This window comes from Helobdella robusta, assembly GCF_000326865.2.
Source record: "Helobdella robusta unplaced genomic scaffold HELROscaffold_20, whole genome shotgun sequence".
NCBI classification, from domain to species: domain Eukaryota; kingdom Metazoa; phylum Annelida; class Clitellata; order Rhynchobdellida; family Glossiphoniidae; genus Helobdella; species Helobdella robusta.
In genome coordinates this window covers 2,247,123-2,266,409 of record NW_008704084.1, presented here as the reverse complement: position 1 = coordinate 2,266,409, position 19,287 = coordinate 2,247,123, and the positions used below count along the sequence as shown (strand labels likewise).

The window sequence follows — 19,287 nt, the reverse complement described above, 5'->3', positions numbered from 1 at the left end:
TTTCCATCTTTTTTGAAACTCAGCTAATACTCATTACTCAACACCTACCCTTAATCACTAAAGACACATTTACATTCATCAACATCACCAAATGCAAAACCAATCAACACCAGATGCTCGTCACTGCAGACGTCACCTCACTCTACACAAACCTGATCAACAAACGCTTTATCGCCATCGTAGAAAAATCCTCAAAAGATACATGCCACAACCTATACAATTGCATGACAATCAAATTCCGACAAACCTCACTTGATAACAATGATTTCACCTTCAACAACCAACAATACCTACAGACAAACGGTTGCGCAATGGGAAAAATATTCTCTCCAACACTAGCCAATCTTTATCTACATCACCTAGACGACACTCTCAACAAACACTTCAAACAACACATCAACAAATACAACAGATACATTGGACATTTTTTTCACATTCACTGACACCACACAACTCAAAAAAATAATGACCATTGCAAATAATTTTATTCCTTCGATAAAACTAACCATTGAAACCATAGACTTCTATATAGTAAAAAAAGTCCACAACTTCAAAAATATTTACAACTTAAAGTAAAAAATTGTTTAAATACCCATTTTTTATAAAAATTTTATTTTGTCGATGAAATACATTGAGGTACTTACTGTTCAAATTTAAAAAAAATCGGAGATGGTCGGGCGTGGACTTTTTTTTAAATCGTTCAAGTTGACGGAGAATGACCGATATGGTATTGTGTTATGTTGAATTTCTTTATTATTATTGAAAAAAAATCGTTGATTTGTACGTCTCTGATTAGCTTGTTAATTCCCTCTGTTATTTCTGTTGTTCTTATTTTCTTCAGTGTGATGACAAATCCTAGGCTTTTACTGAGAATGTTTGCGTGATGTTCAGTTATTTTGTGTTGTGACAGGTTAAAGATATTGTTGTGGTGTGCTCTGTTTGTGGAAGCGCTGTCATTATAAGTTTTTTGGTTGTTGCAGATTGTACGTACTCTTCCTGTACGCCTCCATGAAGGTACGCACACAGGTGCAATCTTCATTGTTTTTACATAAGTTGTTGCTTGTCGACTGGCGTTTCATAAAAGATGATAGTATTTGTAGTTTGGTCGTGCCGGCCCTCTGAGCCCAGTTCGTGACTGTCCTGACTCGCTTCGAAATATTGTTTCCCGCAAGAACTGAGGCGAACAATGCGGCCCAAGAGGCCTCTGTCGGAAGACTAGCTGAGTTGATAACCCGGGTCGCGATCCAAGCCACTTCGTCACTGTAGATTTCCATGTTTGAAAGACCGAGTTCCAGCTGAAGGCTCCGTGTGGCTTTAACGCTAAATTGGCGAGTCATATCACCTTTCTTAGCGAGCGCCAATACAAATGTGAATTGAGCGCTCATGTAATGTTCTGCTTGAGCTGCTAGTGCCTGTGGAAGTGTTACCGTTACTATGTCGCCCGCCCAAGTTGCAGCTCCACCGCCCGCTCCGTAGGTTCTGACTAGCTGATCCTGGAATGTTGTCCCAGAAGGTGCAGCTGGATCAATTTCAGTTGCCGCTGGGAGCACGACCGCAGCTCCAGGGGCTACAGCAGGACGAGACCTTACTATGAGAGGACAAGCCGAATCTAAGATTGCCTCCAGGTAACTGATTAGTCTTATTCGCTCAGTACTGTCCGTCCATGCTGTCTTTCTGGCTCCAAGATGACGAGCTTTTAGGGTGTTGAACAGGAATGCAACTGCGAACATCCTCGTGTCGGTATTGAGCGCCGCCCACCCCGGCATCGCACTGGATGTGTACCCGGTCCATAAACTCGGGGCCGCCTGCACTATGAGGTTGAGTTGTCCCCCTCGCAAGAATGGGATCGCTGCGGCCATCATAAGCACAATTGCTTGCTACCGCGGGAATCACAATGTGGGAAGCTACTACAACAGCACTTGATCCGGATAGAAGAAACTCAATGCGAACACTAAGAAAAGTAATAGGCAAAAATAATCAAGTGAAGGTATTTTAGATGTTGTCCACGTTGCAATATGAATCTTGATATGGTAGGATGCTGTTGACAATATCGAGCGTCATCCAAGGGCGGATCCAGGAAGTTTGACTGGGGGGGGGGCGAAAATTTTTAAATAAATATTTTGTAATGTTGAATATATCCATTTTTGATTATAAATTTTAGAATGCAAATTAATTGAATAATATAATGTTTTATGTTTACTTTGATCTATTTATAATTTTTATTACAAATGATCAAAGGAAAATTATGAACGCACCCACGCGGCAAAATACACTTGAAAATTTTTTGAACGCTTCTTCCGTCTGATTTTCATTTTAAAAATTCAAATTTGAGTTGCGCTAGTAATAGTACTGTATAAGTATCATAATTCATAATCATATTTTCAGTTTTTTTAGAAGATTAATTTAAATATATATGGATCGTTTTGTGAAGCGAACTAAAAGGGCACATCCACCAGGTTAGATCACCATACGATATGAATTTGTTCACTAGTAGCATAGAAATTGTTAAATAAGTGTTCAGAGTTAAGTTAAATTTAGTTTATTTTTTTAGAACTACATGAAGGCGATAGTTCCGATAATCATAATGAAAAAGTGATTGTTAAAAATGATGAATCATTTGAGCAAGTAGCTTTGCACGATAATGACGAAGGTAACAAGATAAAGAATAATGAAAAAGTCTATCAACAAATGGATTTTGTACATAATAATGATATTGGACTGTATGTGGGCAGCAGTAATAAAACAATTAATGATGATATAAAATTTGAACTTCTACAAAATCCATGGAAACCAGAATTTGGCTACAAATTTCCGTATTCAAATCATATTAAAAATGGTAAAAATGAAAAACGGTACATTTAGAAAAGTCACTTGGAAACATTTAATGCATGGTTGACATACTCGCATGTGGAACAAGGTTTATTTTGCAGGTATTGTGCTCTAATGGCTGACACCGGCGGTATTAGTAATCAAACGCCATTGCAAAAATTAGTAAAAAAACCACTTACATCATTTGCAAAATTATTAGGCAAAGATGGTGATCTCAGCTGTCATGAACAATACAGGTATCACAAAGAGTCAGTTCAGAGGGGCAATGATTTTGTCAAATAACAAAATCCATCATTTGAAGTTGTTAATCAACTCTATTCCGCAAGATATCAGCAAATGAAGGAAAACAGAGAAAGATTGAAGCCCATAATTAAATCTATTATTTTTTTGGGAAAACAAAATATTCCTCTACGAGGACATCGAGATGACGGAAAACTTAATATAAGTACTAATGATGCAGGCGATGCTGATAATGATGATGATGAAGATGATGAAAATTTGGACAATGACATGCTTAATGAAGGGGTATATGGTACCGGTCCAGTTAGAAATGAGGGTAATTTCAGAGAACTACTTCAGTTTAGGGTCGATGCTGGAGACCATGTTCTTGAAGAACATTTAAAATCATCTAAATCAAATGCGACATACATAAGCAAAACGATTCAAAATAAAATCATAACCACAATTGGCGATATTATTACAGATACTATTGTACAGAGAGTTAAAGCAGCCAAATTTTATTCAGTTTTATTTGATGAAACAACTGACATATATGGTATTGAGCAATTGTCTTTGAGCTTACGATATGTTTACAACGGCCAGGTTAGAGAAGATTTTGTTGCATTTGTGGATTCTCTAGAGGATGCATACAAAGATATAGAATCGGAACCAAAATTAACCGGAAAAATGTTAGCCGGCTCAGTGTTACGTTTATTAAAAGCGCTAACTTTAGATCCACAGCATTGTGTTGGTTGTGGAACAGATGGATGTTCTGTCATGACATCTCAGTCATGTGGTGCAGCTGCAGAAATATCAAAAAAAGCTACATCATGTATTCATTGTGTTTGTACTAACCATGGACTGAACTTGAGTTTATCTAAAACATCCGATGTACAAGCCATAAGAAATGCAATGGGCACTATGAGGCAAACGGCTTCCTTTTTTCGCGCATCGGCCAAAAGAAAATTAGTGCAAAGAATAATGTTTAAAAATGAAAGTCAAAATTTGAGACAAAATGTCATGCCTTTATGTGAGACACGTTGGGTTGAACGCCATGATTCGATTATCAGTTTTAGACAGTCCCTGCAATATGTTCTAGCTTCTTTAGAAAATATTGCTAATTGGCATGACAGAGAAACATCATCCAAAGCAAAGACGTTGTTATCGGCTTTAACTGATTCTGAATTTTTAATAGCTTTGTACTCAATTGCCGATCCATTAATTCTAACTAAGCCACTAAGCAAAGTTTTACAAACAGAAAATTTAGATTTGGTCGAGGCAGCTCAACATGCTAATAGAGTCATAGATAATCTTCAATCTAGAAGAGAAAATGTTGAGCAAATATTTCATGATATCTTTACGAGAGTTTCTAAAGTTGCAGAGGAACTGAATATTGAATTAAAAATGCCAAGATGTATAGAAAGACAAGTAAATCGTGCAAATATTAAAAGTAACTCATTAGAAGAATATTTCAGGATTGCTATATTTATTCCCATGCTAGATAGTATGATAACAGACATGAAATCAAAATTTGGAACAATACACATACATATAAAATTATTTACATGCATGAAATAGAATGCTCATAGTTGCAATTAATATATACATACATATATATATATATATATATACTATACATATATATATACATGGGGTAAGACTTTTCCTTTTTCCTCTAAGAGAAAAGTTCGATTAAATCACATTTATGCTGTAAAACTAAGATTTTTAAAATTCCAGAAAGATCACTCAGTATTTTATATAAATACATAATTTTAACAAATAAAAACGACCCAATGAAAAATTTTTGCCATTAAAACTTTTTTGATAAAGGGGCTTCTCCCAGCATTGGGGCTAAACGCCTAAATGTCAATGTCATAGATAGTGTTTAAAAATACATTGGTAAATCTCAATTATAATAATGGTGGTGATGCATCCGTGGGAAAATGTGTTGTTGTGTGGTGTCCAGGTGGATTTAATGTGTTTTTTAATGCGTTAAGGAATACGTTGGGGGGTTGTTGAGTTGGTGGATGTTCGTAAAATCCCGGATTTTTAAGTCCCGAATGATTTTGCTGATGACGTCGTTAATTTTGTTTTTGTGGATAACGTTACTGGGAACGAAGCCTAGTTCGTGGTTGAGGATGTCGATTTGTTCATTAGTGAGTGTCACTTTGGAAAGATTGATGATGTTGTTGGCGAGTGTGTTGGGATTTGTTTAGTTGCTGTGATTGATGCTTTGATTGTAACAGTTGTTGATTTAACAGTGGTTGTGGGGGCTGTCGTTGTGTATTTGCTATCGGCTCAGTTTTAGATGCTTGACTACTATCGGATGTAGACCATCGTCAGCTTCTACAGTTTACAAAAGCATGTCAAGAGTTGAATATTTAAATTGTTCAGCAGCATCGTGTGTGCATAGCGTATGCGCCGGTCTTTGTTCCTCAACTATAACTGAGCCATAGTTCAATTTCAACGCGTCCGGTTTATCTTGGAGTTATTATTATTAGTATAATTCTGATTATAATTATTGTTAAAATTAAATTATTACGTTTCAATTTTATAATGTTATTTGATTACTTTGCCATCTCTAACCACGTCGCTTTTAAAATGGCGTACCCATCAGTTGCTGGACTGAAGATGGTTGACCTTGTTCTGGCACTACATTCTATAGAGGACGCTATAAGATGGGCGAAGGAGCATGGTTTGTTGGCCTGACATAAAAGCTGTCGGTGTGGCTTCAACATGAGCTTTGTGAAATTGAAAAATGCTGCTGACAGTGACAAATGATGGTGTCCAAATCGAGATTTATTATAGATGGCAGTTTCTACACCAAAAGCAAAATACCTCTAAGAAAATGCATATCGGTTAGTTTAATATAATACCATTAATTTTAAGCAAATTTTTTTAAAAAAGTAAATAAATTCTCGTTTTATAATTATTCTTATAGTTCAACTCACATTATCATTTAATTAATAGGTCACTTTCTTCTGGTAGCTGAACGACGTCAGCCGGCGTACAGTGGCTCAGCTACTATAGCAGTGTGTGACAAACACGTTGCCAGATTGGTTTAATTTCCACAGAGAATTGTGTCTGAACTGGGTACGTGATAATTTCGTCCAAATATGACCAGGGTACATTGTGGAAATTGTTGAAAGTTGTATATCAACGGCCAAACGAAGTGGCTTAAAGCTGCATTTTCCTATGCTAATTAAAGGGTTGACAGATGGTTCACAGGGAAAGTTCACACTTTTTGAACCCAAAATGAAGAAATATTTTGAAAATTTTAGAGATGTCAATCCGAAAATGGCGTCGAAAATGTTATGTGTTGTATGATCACGCCACCGGTTATCCTTTATTCCGGGTGAAGGAGTTTGAGAAGATGGGAATGATGCAACCAGAAGTTGAACATAGTGTGTTGGATTGGAGTTGATTCAATACCATCCATCGTCACCCTCGTTTCTTTCTGTCCGTTCTGGAGTGGAGCCAATGCTCTGGACAACATGAACAGCATTAGTGAAGGCATTGTACACTCTGTTTTAAAAGTGTTCATAGAAACAAATGTACCCCAGTCGGAGAGAAATAGACAAAATCAATTCTAGGAGTCTAGAACAACAAGTTGGCAGCCTCCATTTCAAAAAAGTTGGGATACATCTTCAAGTTGAGTCAGTTTTCGTAACTCATCTATGGCCATCTGTCGTTGCTCGGCATTCATAAATTTCTCACCAAATTTCAATCTTGGATCCAGAATAGTAGCCATTTGATGTTCTAAGGTAATGTGAAACTTTGCATCTAACATTTCTAATAAAGTTAACTTAAGAGATCTGATGTCGCTTGAATCATTCTCTTTAACTGAGATACCTTGAATAAGCTTGTATTTTGTTGGAAGTACCAACTGTATCGTTGGCTTACTACTGCTTGAGAGAACTTTAGTAGCAACATCAAACGGTGATAACACTGAGATAAGGTTTTCCAATAGTGGCTCATTTATGTCTAAAATACATCGCGCTACATTTCGATTTGCAGTTTCAGTGACTAATGACTTCAGCTCTGCCATATTTACTTGCACTGAATTCAACATAGTTAAAATGCTGTTACATCTTGTAGGCACTGACTGTTTCAATGAAGTCTTCAGCTTTTTATTTAACTTTGTTCTTTTTATTAACGTAACTAATTGTTTCACAGTTTCAAGTAATTTTCTTATCTCTGGCGATAAGCTTCCCTTTTCTTTGTCTGTGAATGTATTGCTTAAGACCAGATTTATATTGTGTCCAGCACACCCTAACCAATTGTCTTCAGAAAATGCATTCTTCATATTAGAAGCATTATCTGTGACAAAGATATTTGTTGGTCGACTGCACTTAAATTCTTAAGGTATATCTTTTACCATGACTTTAATGTTAACACCCGTGTGAGAATCATCCATTCCGGGTGTTGCGATAGTGCAGGATTTTAAAACCCAGTTTTCAATATAGTTTATAGTGACGCCCAAAAATGATACACTTCGGTTTTCGTATGTCCATAAATCAGTTGTCACTCCAAATGACTTCACACTTGTGAGAGTGTTCGGTAGCTTTTCTTTTTTCATGTCGTACTGCATTTCACTATGTCTCGAAACTGTGTTTGCAACTGGCAAAACATCATCTAATGAAACATTTCCATATGTTGCTCCTATTGAAAGCAATTTTCTTGCAACAGATCTAAATCCTTGACCTTCAACTGTTGTAAATGGTCGGATATCTACTGCACACATAGTTGCCAATTCATCAGCCATTTCAGATTTAATTGAAGCCGGGATAGAGTTAGAGCTTGGCAAGCCAAATCCCGTTTCCGTTAGTTTTCGGTTCTGGGCAACTGCATTAAAAAAATAACTTCTTATAGCACATGCTTACAATTTTTATTTACTATACTAATTGTATTACTTATTACACATGTGTAATGGTAATGTGATGCATTCTAATTATCATTAAATAAATTACTAAAAGTTATTAAGACATCTTATTTATGACTAAAAATTACTAAAAAAATTAATTACCTTCGGTTGTTTTGAGGCATTCTTTGGTATGATTCATTAAGCCACTAGTACCATCTCGCTTTTCCATGCCAGAAGAGCATCACATTTCAGGCATTTCAGGTAACCACAAAACGTTTGGTTCACATTCACCATGACAAAATTCTCCCACGCCTTACTGTGCGTATTCTGATTTACCAAATACGTTATTCGCTGACTTTCGGAAGATATTAACTTGTTGACTGCCGATTTGTCCATATTTGCCAAACTACTAACACGAGATCGTCGTCGAAATAAAAACAAAATGAAACAGCTGCATACTTAATATAATTTGGTCACGTGTCCTTTCGTGTTATCACAATGAATATTATTTAGCGTAATGCATATGCATCTGTGAGCTTAGCTTTAAACTTAGTAATAATTAATAGTAATAATTAGGGATGCACCGGATTCAGGTTTTTCAAATACCGCCGGGGCCGGATTTAAAATTCAAAAACCGGCCGGGGCCGGATTTTAGTTACCATTTTACATACGTTAGCAAAAATACTCACATTTACGGTTATCTACATGTTGAACCTTTCTTTCTTCTTTATCGCTTGGTCTGACTCTATGTGTCTTAAACTTAATCCTTCTAAGTTTGAATTAATTTGTTTTAATAAATCTAAACACTCTATTACTATTCCTCCTATTATCTTACCTGATTCTCTCATAAGTTTAGTAGTCTAGGTTTTATCTTTGATTCTACTATGTCTCTTTCTTCTTAGATTAATAGTGTTGCTAGAAGCTCTTACTTTCATCTACGTAGAATAAAAAACTTTTGCCTTTTCTTGATGATCCTACTCTTCTCCTTCTTGTTACTTCGTTAGTCTTATCTAGGATTGATTATTGTAACTCGCTCTACTATGGTCTTCCTGGCTCTATACTCTATCCTTTAAGTAAAGCTTTTAACTCTGCTGCTCGTCTAGTTGCTCGTGCCCCTTTCTTTTCTCATATATCTCCTTATCTTGTTCTCTTGCACTGGCTACCTTTAAAATATAGAATAAATCTTAAAATTTGCACATTATGTATAAGTCTCAATCTAAATTATTTCCTAAGTATTTATCAGATATATTAATTGAACCTAAACGCCCCGGTTTACGATCGTCTTCTTGTTCTCGCTTTTTCTTAACTCGTGTTAAACACTCTTTTGCCAAATCTGCTTTTGCTTTTTCTAGTATTTTTCTCTGGAACTCTCTACCTACTTTTCTGACTACTTCTCCATCACTTGCGAAGTTCAGAGCGGATCTCAAGACCCATCTGTTTTCAAAATTCATTGAGGAGCGCTGTTGAACATCGCGGAAATAGCGCTTTATAAGCTAATTGATTGATTAATTGATTGATTGAACCTCAAAAAATAACACCAAGCAAATAGTTAATTAATTCAAATATATGAATAAGCTGTGTGATACGCCAAATTCTGTACACAAAGATCAGCTTATAATTTATGCATAACCCATGTTATAGCATAAAGAAAATTGTCCAGCTCACCTCACAATTAGTGATGTTGTTATTATGTGTCATGGCATGCCTAGCCTAACCCTTAACATACCATGTTCTTAAATTATGCGCTTATGTATCTATATATATATTAATATATATTATGTAGCTATATATATTTTTATATATTATGTAGCTATATGATCCGTCATATACAATTATATAGTATATACACGTGCACAAGTTCTTTTACACAAAAGTTAGCTTATAATAATAATTTAACTTTTTCAATTGCGTTGCTGTTCAAGCTATGAAGTTTCTCATTAATTTTCAACATTTTTGGAACTTCGCCATCAAAGTCAATTCAATTGCGGTTTTCCCTCTAAAATCTTTCCCGTCCCGCGGTACTTCCCGCAGGAAAAATATCCGCCCCGCGGTTTTCCCTCGCTTTTCATTCCCGCCCCGCAAGTTTCCCTCCAACTTCTGTTCTTAACCCGCAGTTTTACCGCGGGTATTTGCGGGAAATTTTCCATGTAGACCTCTAATGCATACCAGCATTGTGTCTGAAATTTTTAGAGATTTATGGCTGCATTTTCTAAGCTAATTAAATGATTGACAAATGTTTCAAAAGAAGATTTCACATTTTTTTGAACCCAAAATGAAAATATTTTATGATGCATTTATTTGTCAGCTTTATTTTATACCTATTTTTTGAATGTTTGCAGTTATTTAGTTGATTTAGTTTAGTTTTTAGTAGTTTAGTTTAGATTTTATTTATGTGTAAGTTAGCATGTATATTTATATATATGTGTTCGCATATATATTTGACTATGTTATTATATATATGTTATGTATATGTGTAGTTATATAGTATATAAATACATGTGTTATATGAATGAATATATATATTTAAACAATTATTGATAAAATCGCAGCATGTTCGGCGTTAGTTAACTTCCCGTTAAACTTATCGATTTTTCTAATGTTTGACCGTAAATCATTCTCAAGCTTCTTGAGCTCAAAACCAAAGTTTTTGTTTATTTTATTTTTATAAAACTTATCTAGAAACTAACATTTCTAACAGTCTTAATCCAATATTTATGTATGTTTATATATATTATGAAAAATTTTATTTATTTTTTCTTTTATTTTTCTTCTATTCATTACTTTTTTCTTATATTTCGTAGAATATTATTTTATATACCTCAACTTTCAATCTATTATATTGTTTATAATAAATTCTTTTTTTCATTATCTTATTTATTTATTTTATACTTCCAATTTATCATTATTATTGTTTTACCATTTGTAAAATCAATCAATCTTCGTTTAGCGTCCAGAGACCCGGTTCCCCGAGGTTTGTAATACCGCTCAAACTTATTTTACTGTTCCACTTTACCCACATGTCTTCACCAATATTTTTTTTGTATTATTTTGTTTTTATTGGTTTTAAATTCATATTTTATTTTCGTACCTTGCATGTTGTTACTTCCTCTGCGTCTGACGGTTTGATTTACAGAATAAAAAAAGTCACTACTATTCCATTTTTAATAAAAATTGTATCCATTTTGGAAAGGTTTAGTTTTATATTTACGATTTTTCAACAAAATATGTATTCATCCGTTAAAAATCCGTCAAGAATAACGAAATTCTATAAAATGCATTATAGAAGGGACATCAACTGACCAAACCAAATGTGTTTCAGTTCCACCGGTGGCAAGACGTCTGCAGAATTAAGCACATAGTAACTTAGAAAAATAGTTTTTCGTTTTATTTATAACCGTAAAATATAATTAACATGCTTTAAATATTTTTCCACCAATAATTATTGCATTTTCAATTGCGCCAGGAACGGCTGTGTCGTAAAGAAGTTATAACATTCAATTGTACCATTTTAGATTGTGGCGATTTAGACATAGTACATCTAATTCGTAGAGTTCTTACATTTTTAAGTTAATATGCATACATTTGTTCATAATTTCACATATAACCCGATTGTTGCAAAGTTTTCTTCTGTAATCTAATTTTTCGATATTTTTTTAAAAATATATAAAAATGTTTAAATAAGTTGACAATGTCAGGAATTATAATCTGTGAAAACAACTTAAAAAAGAGCAAGGTTCCAGAATTCCTGAGACAGACCTTTTACCGCTTAACGGAAATTATACTTTCCTGTGCCGACGCACCATTTTACGAGAAGCCAAGAAAAATCGTGGCTGCTCTATAGAAAAGCGAGGAAAATAATACTGCCCTACGCCAACAGTCAACTAGGATTGGATACGTGTCCGATATGCGCGCTTAAATTCAAACTGCTTGATGAAATTATAAAAATTGGATGCGACCATCACTTCCATCGGGCATGTTGACGTGATTTCTCAGGAACGACAATTGTCCAGCTTGTTGGCAACATAAAGGAAGTGCAACAGCAACAACGTCATGCCTGTTGGACTCCAGTGATGAGTGAGCTTGAAAATAACCAATGTCCTAAAACCTTTGACAAAATTGTTGAAAATTAGCAGATTTAACTGTTGACGCATTTGCAAATTTGCTTTATTTATAAAAAAAATGTGCAAAAGCAATCCTAACGACTGTGCGAACAGCGCTACGTTAGTGACGCGCATCTAGCAAATTTGAGTCATCCGACTACTACTCTATACATACTCAGTAAACCAAACGTCAAAACTTTTCTGTTTAATAACTTTTAAAGGTTTTCAAATTCATAATAACGCCCCTTGCAAGTCTCGCATGTTTTTTTTATAGCGCAAAGGCCTATATATCTGATTCCACATAAAAGCAAATCTTAATCTGGTCTAACCAGTTTAATAGCGATTGTTGTCTTTCCATCAATCAATGATCCTCTTTTGTCTATCGGGGGACCGTCGCGGCCGATGGTGTACATCTAAGCATGCTTTTTACATTTCTTATCTTTTTTCTTTCCAAAAACCTTTTCTATCTTTGGCCAGTTTCATTGAATTCAGAATACCAACACCAGTCCATTCATTAATGTCGTCTATCCATTTCTTTGCAGGTCTGCCAACTATTTTCTTCCAATCTCTTTTCCTCTTTAGTACCATCTTAATCAATCTGTCTTCTTTCATTCTACAAATGTGTTCAAAAAATCCCAATTTTCTTTCTCTGAATTTGTCATATACACTTTTTTGTCTTCCAAGTTGATTTATGATGGTTTCGTTCTTTACTTCTTAAGTCTGTCTTTGTCTCTTTTCTTTATTGCCCATGTCTCACATGCATAGAGCAAGCTCGGAAAAACTCAAGATTCTATCGTTCTCAAATTTGTTTTTATAGATATATTTCCACTTTTCCATATTCCCTTCAATGATGTGAACATTCCAAGGGCTATTGCTATCCTTCTGTCAATTTCTTTTGTGCAGTTCTTGTCACAGGTTATAAAAATGCCATGATACCCAAACTGGCCTACTTGTTCGAGTTTTTCTGATTCTATCTGAAAATCCGCATTGTTTCTGCCTTTCCCGTAATCATCACCTTCGTTTTGTCTTTGTTGAGATGCAACCCGTAATCTTTTCCACCAACATGTGTTAGTTCTATTAGCTTGTGTAGACCTTCTCCACTGGAAGCTAGAAGATCTATATCGTCTGCAAACCTGAGATCTTTGACAGTTCTCCTTCTTATGTCAATTCCACCCAATTCCGAATTTTCCATATCTTTATTTAAACATCGTCAACGAATCATCTTTTATATGGAAAAAATGCATACAATTTCAAGAGAAAAATGAAATTTTGAAATTGATTTAAATAAAAATTTCCTTTTCTTAAACATATTTTATTTATTTATACATATTTAGTATATATATATTATCGAAACTTGATATACGTACAAACTAAGAATAGCAAAAAAATATACTGATTAAAACATAATAAACATGCATAAAATAATAAACATTTATAAAATAACATAAAACAAAGTAATAAATTAAGACAGAAAAAAATTATGTAAAAAATCGTTTGTATGCTAATAAAGATGCTGCAATGAACGTGATGATGGCGAGTTTGCAGAAAGGTGTTGCATTCGGCAGCTCATTCGTCGGCTGGGCCTCCTCGTTGGCGTAACAAGTATCGACAAGATCCTTGTCCGTAACGCATTCGGGTGAAACATTGTAAAGCACCTTAATTTTTATACAAATTAAACCATTTTTATGCATTTTAAAAATAAATTGTCGAGGATGCTTCAACGTTGCGAAATGAACTTTAATTTTCCCAAACAAGCTTTACTGCGATTATCGATTTTTATCAGCAGAAAATATATGGCGTTGCCGATTTAAAACATAAGCTAAATCTATAGAGTAACAAAGTACAGTACGGACCTCATGGGCTGCTCTGTGTCCTGCCTGTACAGCTCCATTCAGGAAACCACACCATCTTGATGCACTTTCAGTTCCCGCAAAAAATACTCTAAAAATTGTTTTTGTAAAGTTATTTAAAAAATTAGAAACTCGTCCATGAAAAAATATGCCTGAATTTTCGCTACAAAGCGAAAAATTCATCAAATATTAAAAATAAAGAACGATTATATATTTTATTATTAGTTTATTAATTTATTACACTTATTTTAAAGACTTATTGAAAAGTAGAAAAAAAGAGTGAATTTAAAGCGAGGACAGTGATTGGTGTTTATTCAACATTAACTTTGATTAAGCATTCTTTCGAAGATTTTTTGGATTTTATATTGGACATTTGTTGCTAGGTCGGTTATAATAGATGAGCACGATCCATTAAACATTTCATGTTTTTTCTACAAAAAGAAAAGTTCCCACATCCCCAGAAAAACTTTTTTGTTAAAAATGGCAATAATTCAGCAAAAATTCGATTCCCACCTGTAGAATGGTCTGGAGAGCGCAGTGTGAAGAGTTGTGCAGACTCCCGGTGTGGCCACATTGACAGGACAGCCACCATTATAAGCTTCCTCGTTCCAGTTTTTCTCCATATAGTCTAAAGGATGAAGTGCCTCGGCTCCAAAAAACGAAGCCAATGTTTCAAGCACCAAACTCTTGCGACTGCTCTCCTTTAATATTGAAAATTTTAAATGGAAGGAAATCAAATAAAACAAAATTCCGAAAGTCAATAATTAAAAATTTTCTGAAGAAATATAATTTGCACTAAAAGTTCCGTTCAACGTTAAGAGAGGCATTCGGAGAACCACGCACTCGTACAGCATAATCGTTTTAAATTGAGTAGCTTGCAATATTACGTTAATAATTGTAAAAGGTATCAAGTTTAAACAACGAACTCGAACCTACGTAACGTAACACTGTTGAAACATAATATTCTATAGATTAATCAGCTGTTTTTGCTAGCGACACTAATAAATTTTTATATATATACGTTAGGATGTAAGCAAGTCCAAGCATTGTGTTTTGAACTAACTGCAATAAACCCGAAACCAGTCAAGTAAGGAATCAATCGTGTAAAGAACTAATTAAATATAGCGCCAATCAGACAGGCATACTCGTTAACATCATCACAACAAATGATTTCATTTGTTGTGATGATGTTCATGATCATAACAGCATCATAAATTTTATTGACATTATAAAGAGAGTACCTGGACAGAAGAGAATTTGATTTGTTGCGTGCCACCAACGAAGGCAACGAGGGCGGGATTTTTGTTTGCCGATGTGGCATCGAACACAACACACAGTGGGTGAGCGCCATTGGCTCCTGATGTCAACACTTCACCCGAGAAACCATTCTTCTGCCAGAAGGCCTGCATGCACCAGTTTCAATTAATTCAAGATAAGAAATCACAAACATACCTAACAAAATACGATAATATATTTCTATAAAACTCACCTCAGCGTAAGTTACAATAATCTTTGTTAAGCAACCGACAGGCATTCGTTGAAGTACATTAAACTTTTGCAATGGCAAGCAAGGATTGAATGATATTTTACCTTGAAAAAATTAAAATACAAGAAGAAAGTTTTTAAAGTGAAAATGCGCAGAACAGACAAGCCTTACATATTTCATTTGGAGGTATGGCGAGGATAACATATTGGCAAACAAAAACAGTTCCATTCAGAACTCTCACATGCACATGCTTGTCTTGCTTCTGTCAACATTTTCATCAGTCAACAACTAGTTAGCTAAGAAATGAATGTAAAAAAATCAATTCAAAAATATTAAAAAATATTAAATAAAACGGATCTGCCCTTACTCTCTTTCTCTCCCTCTTTCTCTATCACAAACACACACAATACATTCAACGCATGAATGCATGTAGATGTATATATTCAGGTATGCATGTATGAATGAATGCATGGTGCATGAAATGAAGGTGTTGATACTTGATCAATGGACACTACGGGGGATGAGGTATTCAGTGTGTCACCGGGAATTTGTTTCATCAGCTCGTGACATATCTGCCATGCTCCACCCTACAATATGCATTCAATGTTATAACTCCAAATTAATAAAGTCAAACTCATTCTTTGAAACATTGCATAATTGTGGATACAAAAAATTAGTAACATTAATTTTCAGTTCCTGTGCTCCAAAATTTTTCTTGCAACTCAGGAGTGCTTCAAAATTGTTAGACCTGTGTGCGTACATAAGGAAATAAAGCATGGACATGTGGACAGGATCGCTTCCAAATATACATCTGCAACAAGAGTCTAGAGCATTTTTTGCACCTTAATAATTAATGTAGGTTTCAAATTATCTCGAAAAGATTTCAAATTTTCTGTTTATTTTTGTTTATTTTATTACAATGAACAGATGCATATATCTTGTATCATTCGTCGTATACTATTAAAATGTCGTTTGTGATTATTTTGCTAAAGTGAAGTAGAGCCCACCTTGAGTCCAGAAATATGACCGCTTGAACTGCTCAACAGTCATGCCATCAAGTTTTGCCACCAAACCACTGGACATGAAGACTTTAGAGTCCATCTTCTTAATGAAATAGGAAACCTGGAACAAATAAATTTCATCTTGACCAAATTTATGGAATTATAGCAAAAAACTAATGATGCAAACAATTAAAAAAGTAATGTTTTTGAAATCTTGAGTTCAGAAATTACAAACATGTCAGTCAGATTTAACAATTAGTTGAAGTGTTTTTTAAAAATAAAATACTAAATCAAGTTATATAAAAAAGGTAAAATGCAATAGAGTTTCTATGATGGTTAATGATTAATAAAAGTTACACCACAATTTAGTTGATAAGTTCTGAACAAACTTAATAAAAAAAATTTATAAAATTAAATTTAAAAAATAAAAACTTGCAGATTGAACTAATATTTAATATTTCTCTTCACTTTTCATATCATTAGAACAACTTTATTTAACAGACGTCACAGTCACACGGAATGATAAGGATAGAGTGCTGACCTTCCATATGAAGCAATGAAGTTCAAGGAGAGCAAGGAGAGAGATGGGTGGAATGTCCGAGGTGTACTGCATAATGGACCCTGCACTGTCCAACTGCACCAGCTTCTTACCGCTACAACTTTGTTCATACATTTTCAATTGTAATTTCTCAACCAGACTGTATATGTGTGGTTGACATCTGGGAAAACGAGAATAAAAAAAATTAAAAACTAAAAATACTGTAGAACTTTGTTAGAATGTACTCTTGCAGACCGAGAAAGTTGGTACGTCATATCCAAGGTATGTTCTAGCCAACACAAAAATTTTTTGAATTTTATAAGCAAAAAAATCTTTTTCAAACTAGTTCATTCAAAAGTTTGCATTTTTACAATTAAATAGCAAAAGTAAAGTTTAAATATCAGAATTAACTAATTTCAATGATTAAGAAAAACCAGCTGCTTAATATTTGATCAAAATATAAATGCCTCAAGTTTTTGTTTTCACTTTATCTGACATTTCAGAAACTAGCACAAATGAATAAAAATTCATCAATTAAGTATCTATCTGTCAAGTCAAAACTGGTCTGGTGTCTGGTTCATTAACGAATCACATTAAGAAGGTGAACAAGTGATTCAGATGCATAGCCTGCCTCATTTTTATGATAGCAATTATCTTAATTATCCTCATCCCCTCCTCTATTATCTTCAACAAATCAAATTTTTCTCGGAGTACCTTATAAATAAATATAATGCAATTCTTTGCCATCATACTCAAATCTCAAATTGTGGTACCTCATATAAAATGTATGTGATATCCCATACAAGAAACTATGGTAAAATATAGAGGCTGCAAACTTTTGTACTTTGTATCAAAGTTTAACAATTAAGATGAAATTCTGAACAATATTAACAGCATAAATTGATCAATAATTGTATTCGACAAAAAGCAGCATTAGCCAACAACAACCAACAAGTAAAAATAAAAAAATAAACAACAACATCAAGTCACAACAACTTGCATCACCTGCCAATCCACTGCCCACCAAGATCCCAGAAATCTTCTCCACTGCTGGTCCTCAACTTGGTCCCAAGTGTTCTTCCTCCAATCCTTTCTTGAAAACAATAATTTTGAAATGAATGTTAATAAAAATGCCATGTATTATATCTATATTTTATCATAAAAATTGTGTCGTGCAGTTTAGTTTATTAGATGATTGATTAACAGGCCAATCAAATTACTAAAAAGGTTATTTTGGTAATATAATAGTAATAAGTTATGAATAATATATTATAATGCATGGAATATTCTACCAGTGTAATGAAAAAAAAGTTCAATCAAAAAAATCAAATTAAACTCCTTAAAGCTTAAAAAGACTGTAGTGAAACATTTAGGTTGCTAGAGTTAGAGTACAACCTATAAATAATTATAATTTATAATGCTTTATACACAGTACAGTAAAATAAAATTCTTTCTAGACTATACTATATAGTATTCATAAACAAACAATACCTTTTGCTTCCAGTATAACAAATCTCAATTTCGCATTTTTGTGGAAAAGTTCATGGGCAGCGGCGACACCGGACAGCCCAGCCCCGATCACTACCACATCCAAAACTTCACTGGACATTTTTTTTGCTGCTAAAAACAGTATGACATAACTGTAACTCGGTTGAAAATAAAAGTTTCATAAGCTGATCTGGTAGTTATTATTATTAATAATAAATGAAATAAACAAATTAATCAAATAATTAAAAAAATAAATAACAACGCGTCTTAATAATAGTAGTTTAAATCGTTTTAAATGTCTTAAATATTAATTAATTGATCAATTAATTGATTAATTAAAACTTCAACCTTTCGAATAAATAAAATAAAAAGATAGCAGCGGCAGGTAGACGGACCGCGGCTACATCGGGTTTTTCGAAATTTGTGAATGTAAACAATCAAAAAGAACTATATATATAGTTTATAGTATAGTACAATATTAGTTCAATCAATCAATGATCCTCCTTTGTCCATCGGGGGACCGTCGAGGCCGATGGTGTACATCTAAGCATGTTTTTCACATTTATTTTTTCCTTTTTTCTTTCCAAAACCATCACTATCTTTGGCCAGTTTTATTGAATTCAGAATACCAACACTAGTCCATTCAGTAATGTCATCTATCCATTTCTTTGCAGGTCTACCAACTTTTTTTCAATCTCTTTTCCTCATTAGTAGGCAATCTCTCATTCTACAAATGTTTCCAAAAAATCCCAATTTTCTTTCTCTGACTTTGTTATATACAAAGTTAGAGAAAAGTTATAAATAATAATTAATCATTATTATTTAATAATTCCACCGATTTTTTAGTGTTTATCAACTTATGTCTTATATTCGAGTTTTTCAATTTGCCTTAGTAAATTTTTACAAACAAAA

General features: G+C 33.9%; 4 protein-coding genes across 4 annotated transcripts; all 4 read right to left on the bottom strand.

The window, feature by feature from the left end:
* Positions 1 to 956: 956 nt before the first annotated feature.
* On the bottom strand, positions 957 to 1,859 carry HELRODRAFT_171381 (hypothetical protein; the record flags this gene model as incomplete). Its single annotated transcript, XM_009018103.1, has 1 exon — positions 957 to 1,859. One exon carries the CDS (start codon positions 1,857 to 1,859, stop codon positions 957 to 959), a length of 903 nt encoding a protein of 300 aa, XP_009016351.1.
* A 3,756-nt stretch (positions 1,860 to 5,615) lies between these two features.
* Positions 5,616 to 6,179, bottom strand: HELRODRAFT_171380 (hypothetical protein; the record flags this gene model as incomplete). Its single annotated transcript, XM_009018102.1, has 2 exons — positions 5,616 to 5,888; positions 6,096 to 6,179. 2 exons carry the CDS (start codon positions 6,177 to 6,179, stop codon positions 5,616 to 5,618), a joined length of 357 nt encoding a protein of 118 aa, XP_009016350.1.
* A 1,931-nt stretch (positions 6,180 to 8,110) lies between these two features.
* On the bottom strand, positions 8,111 to 9,610 carry HELRODRAFT_171378 (hypothetical protein; the record flags this gene model as incomplete). The annotated part of the gene is made up of 5 exons (XM_009018101.1): positions 8,111 to 8,321; positions 8,627 to 8,681; positions 9,000 to 9,075; positions 9,292 to 9,372; positions 9,578 to 9,610. The coding sequence occupies 5 exons, from the start codon at positions 9,608 to 9,610 to the stop codon at positions 8,111 to 8,113; spliced, it is 456 nt and encodes a 151-aa protein (XP_009016349.1).
* Positions 9,611 to 13,276: 3,666 nt separating this feature from the next.
* On the bottom strand, positions 13,277 to 18,745 carry HELRODRAFT_185502 (hypothetical protein). Its single transcript, XM_009018100.1, has 13 exons — positions 18,724 to 18,745; positions 18,379 to 18,565; positions 17,893 to 17,980; positions 16,891 to 17,068; positions 16,356 to 16,470; positions 16,030 to 16,190; positions 15,846 to 15,935; positions 15,520 to 15,610; positions 15,352 to 15,452; positions 15,104 to 15,265; positions 14,376 to 14,563; positions 13,866 to 13,953; positions 13,277 to 13,667 (listed from the first exon to the last, which is right to left on the bottom strand). Exons 2-13 carry the CDS (start codon positions 18,494 to 18,496, stop codon positions 13,491 to 13,493), a joined length of 1,557 nt encoding a protein of 518 aa, XP_009016348.1. The 5' UTR covers positions 18,497 to 18,565; positions 18,724 to 18,745; the 3' UTR covers positions 13,277 to 13,490.
* Positions 18,746 to 19,287: the final 542 nt, after the last annotated feature.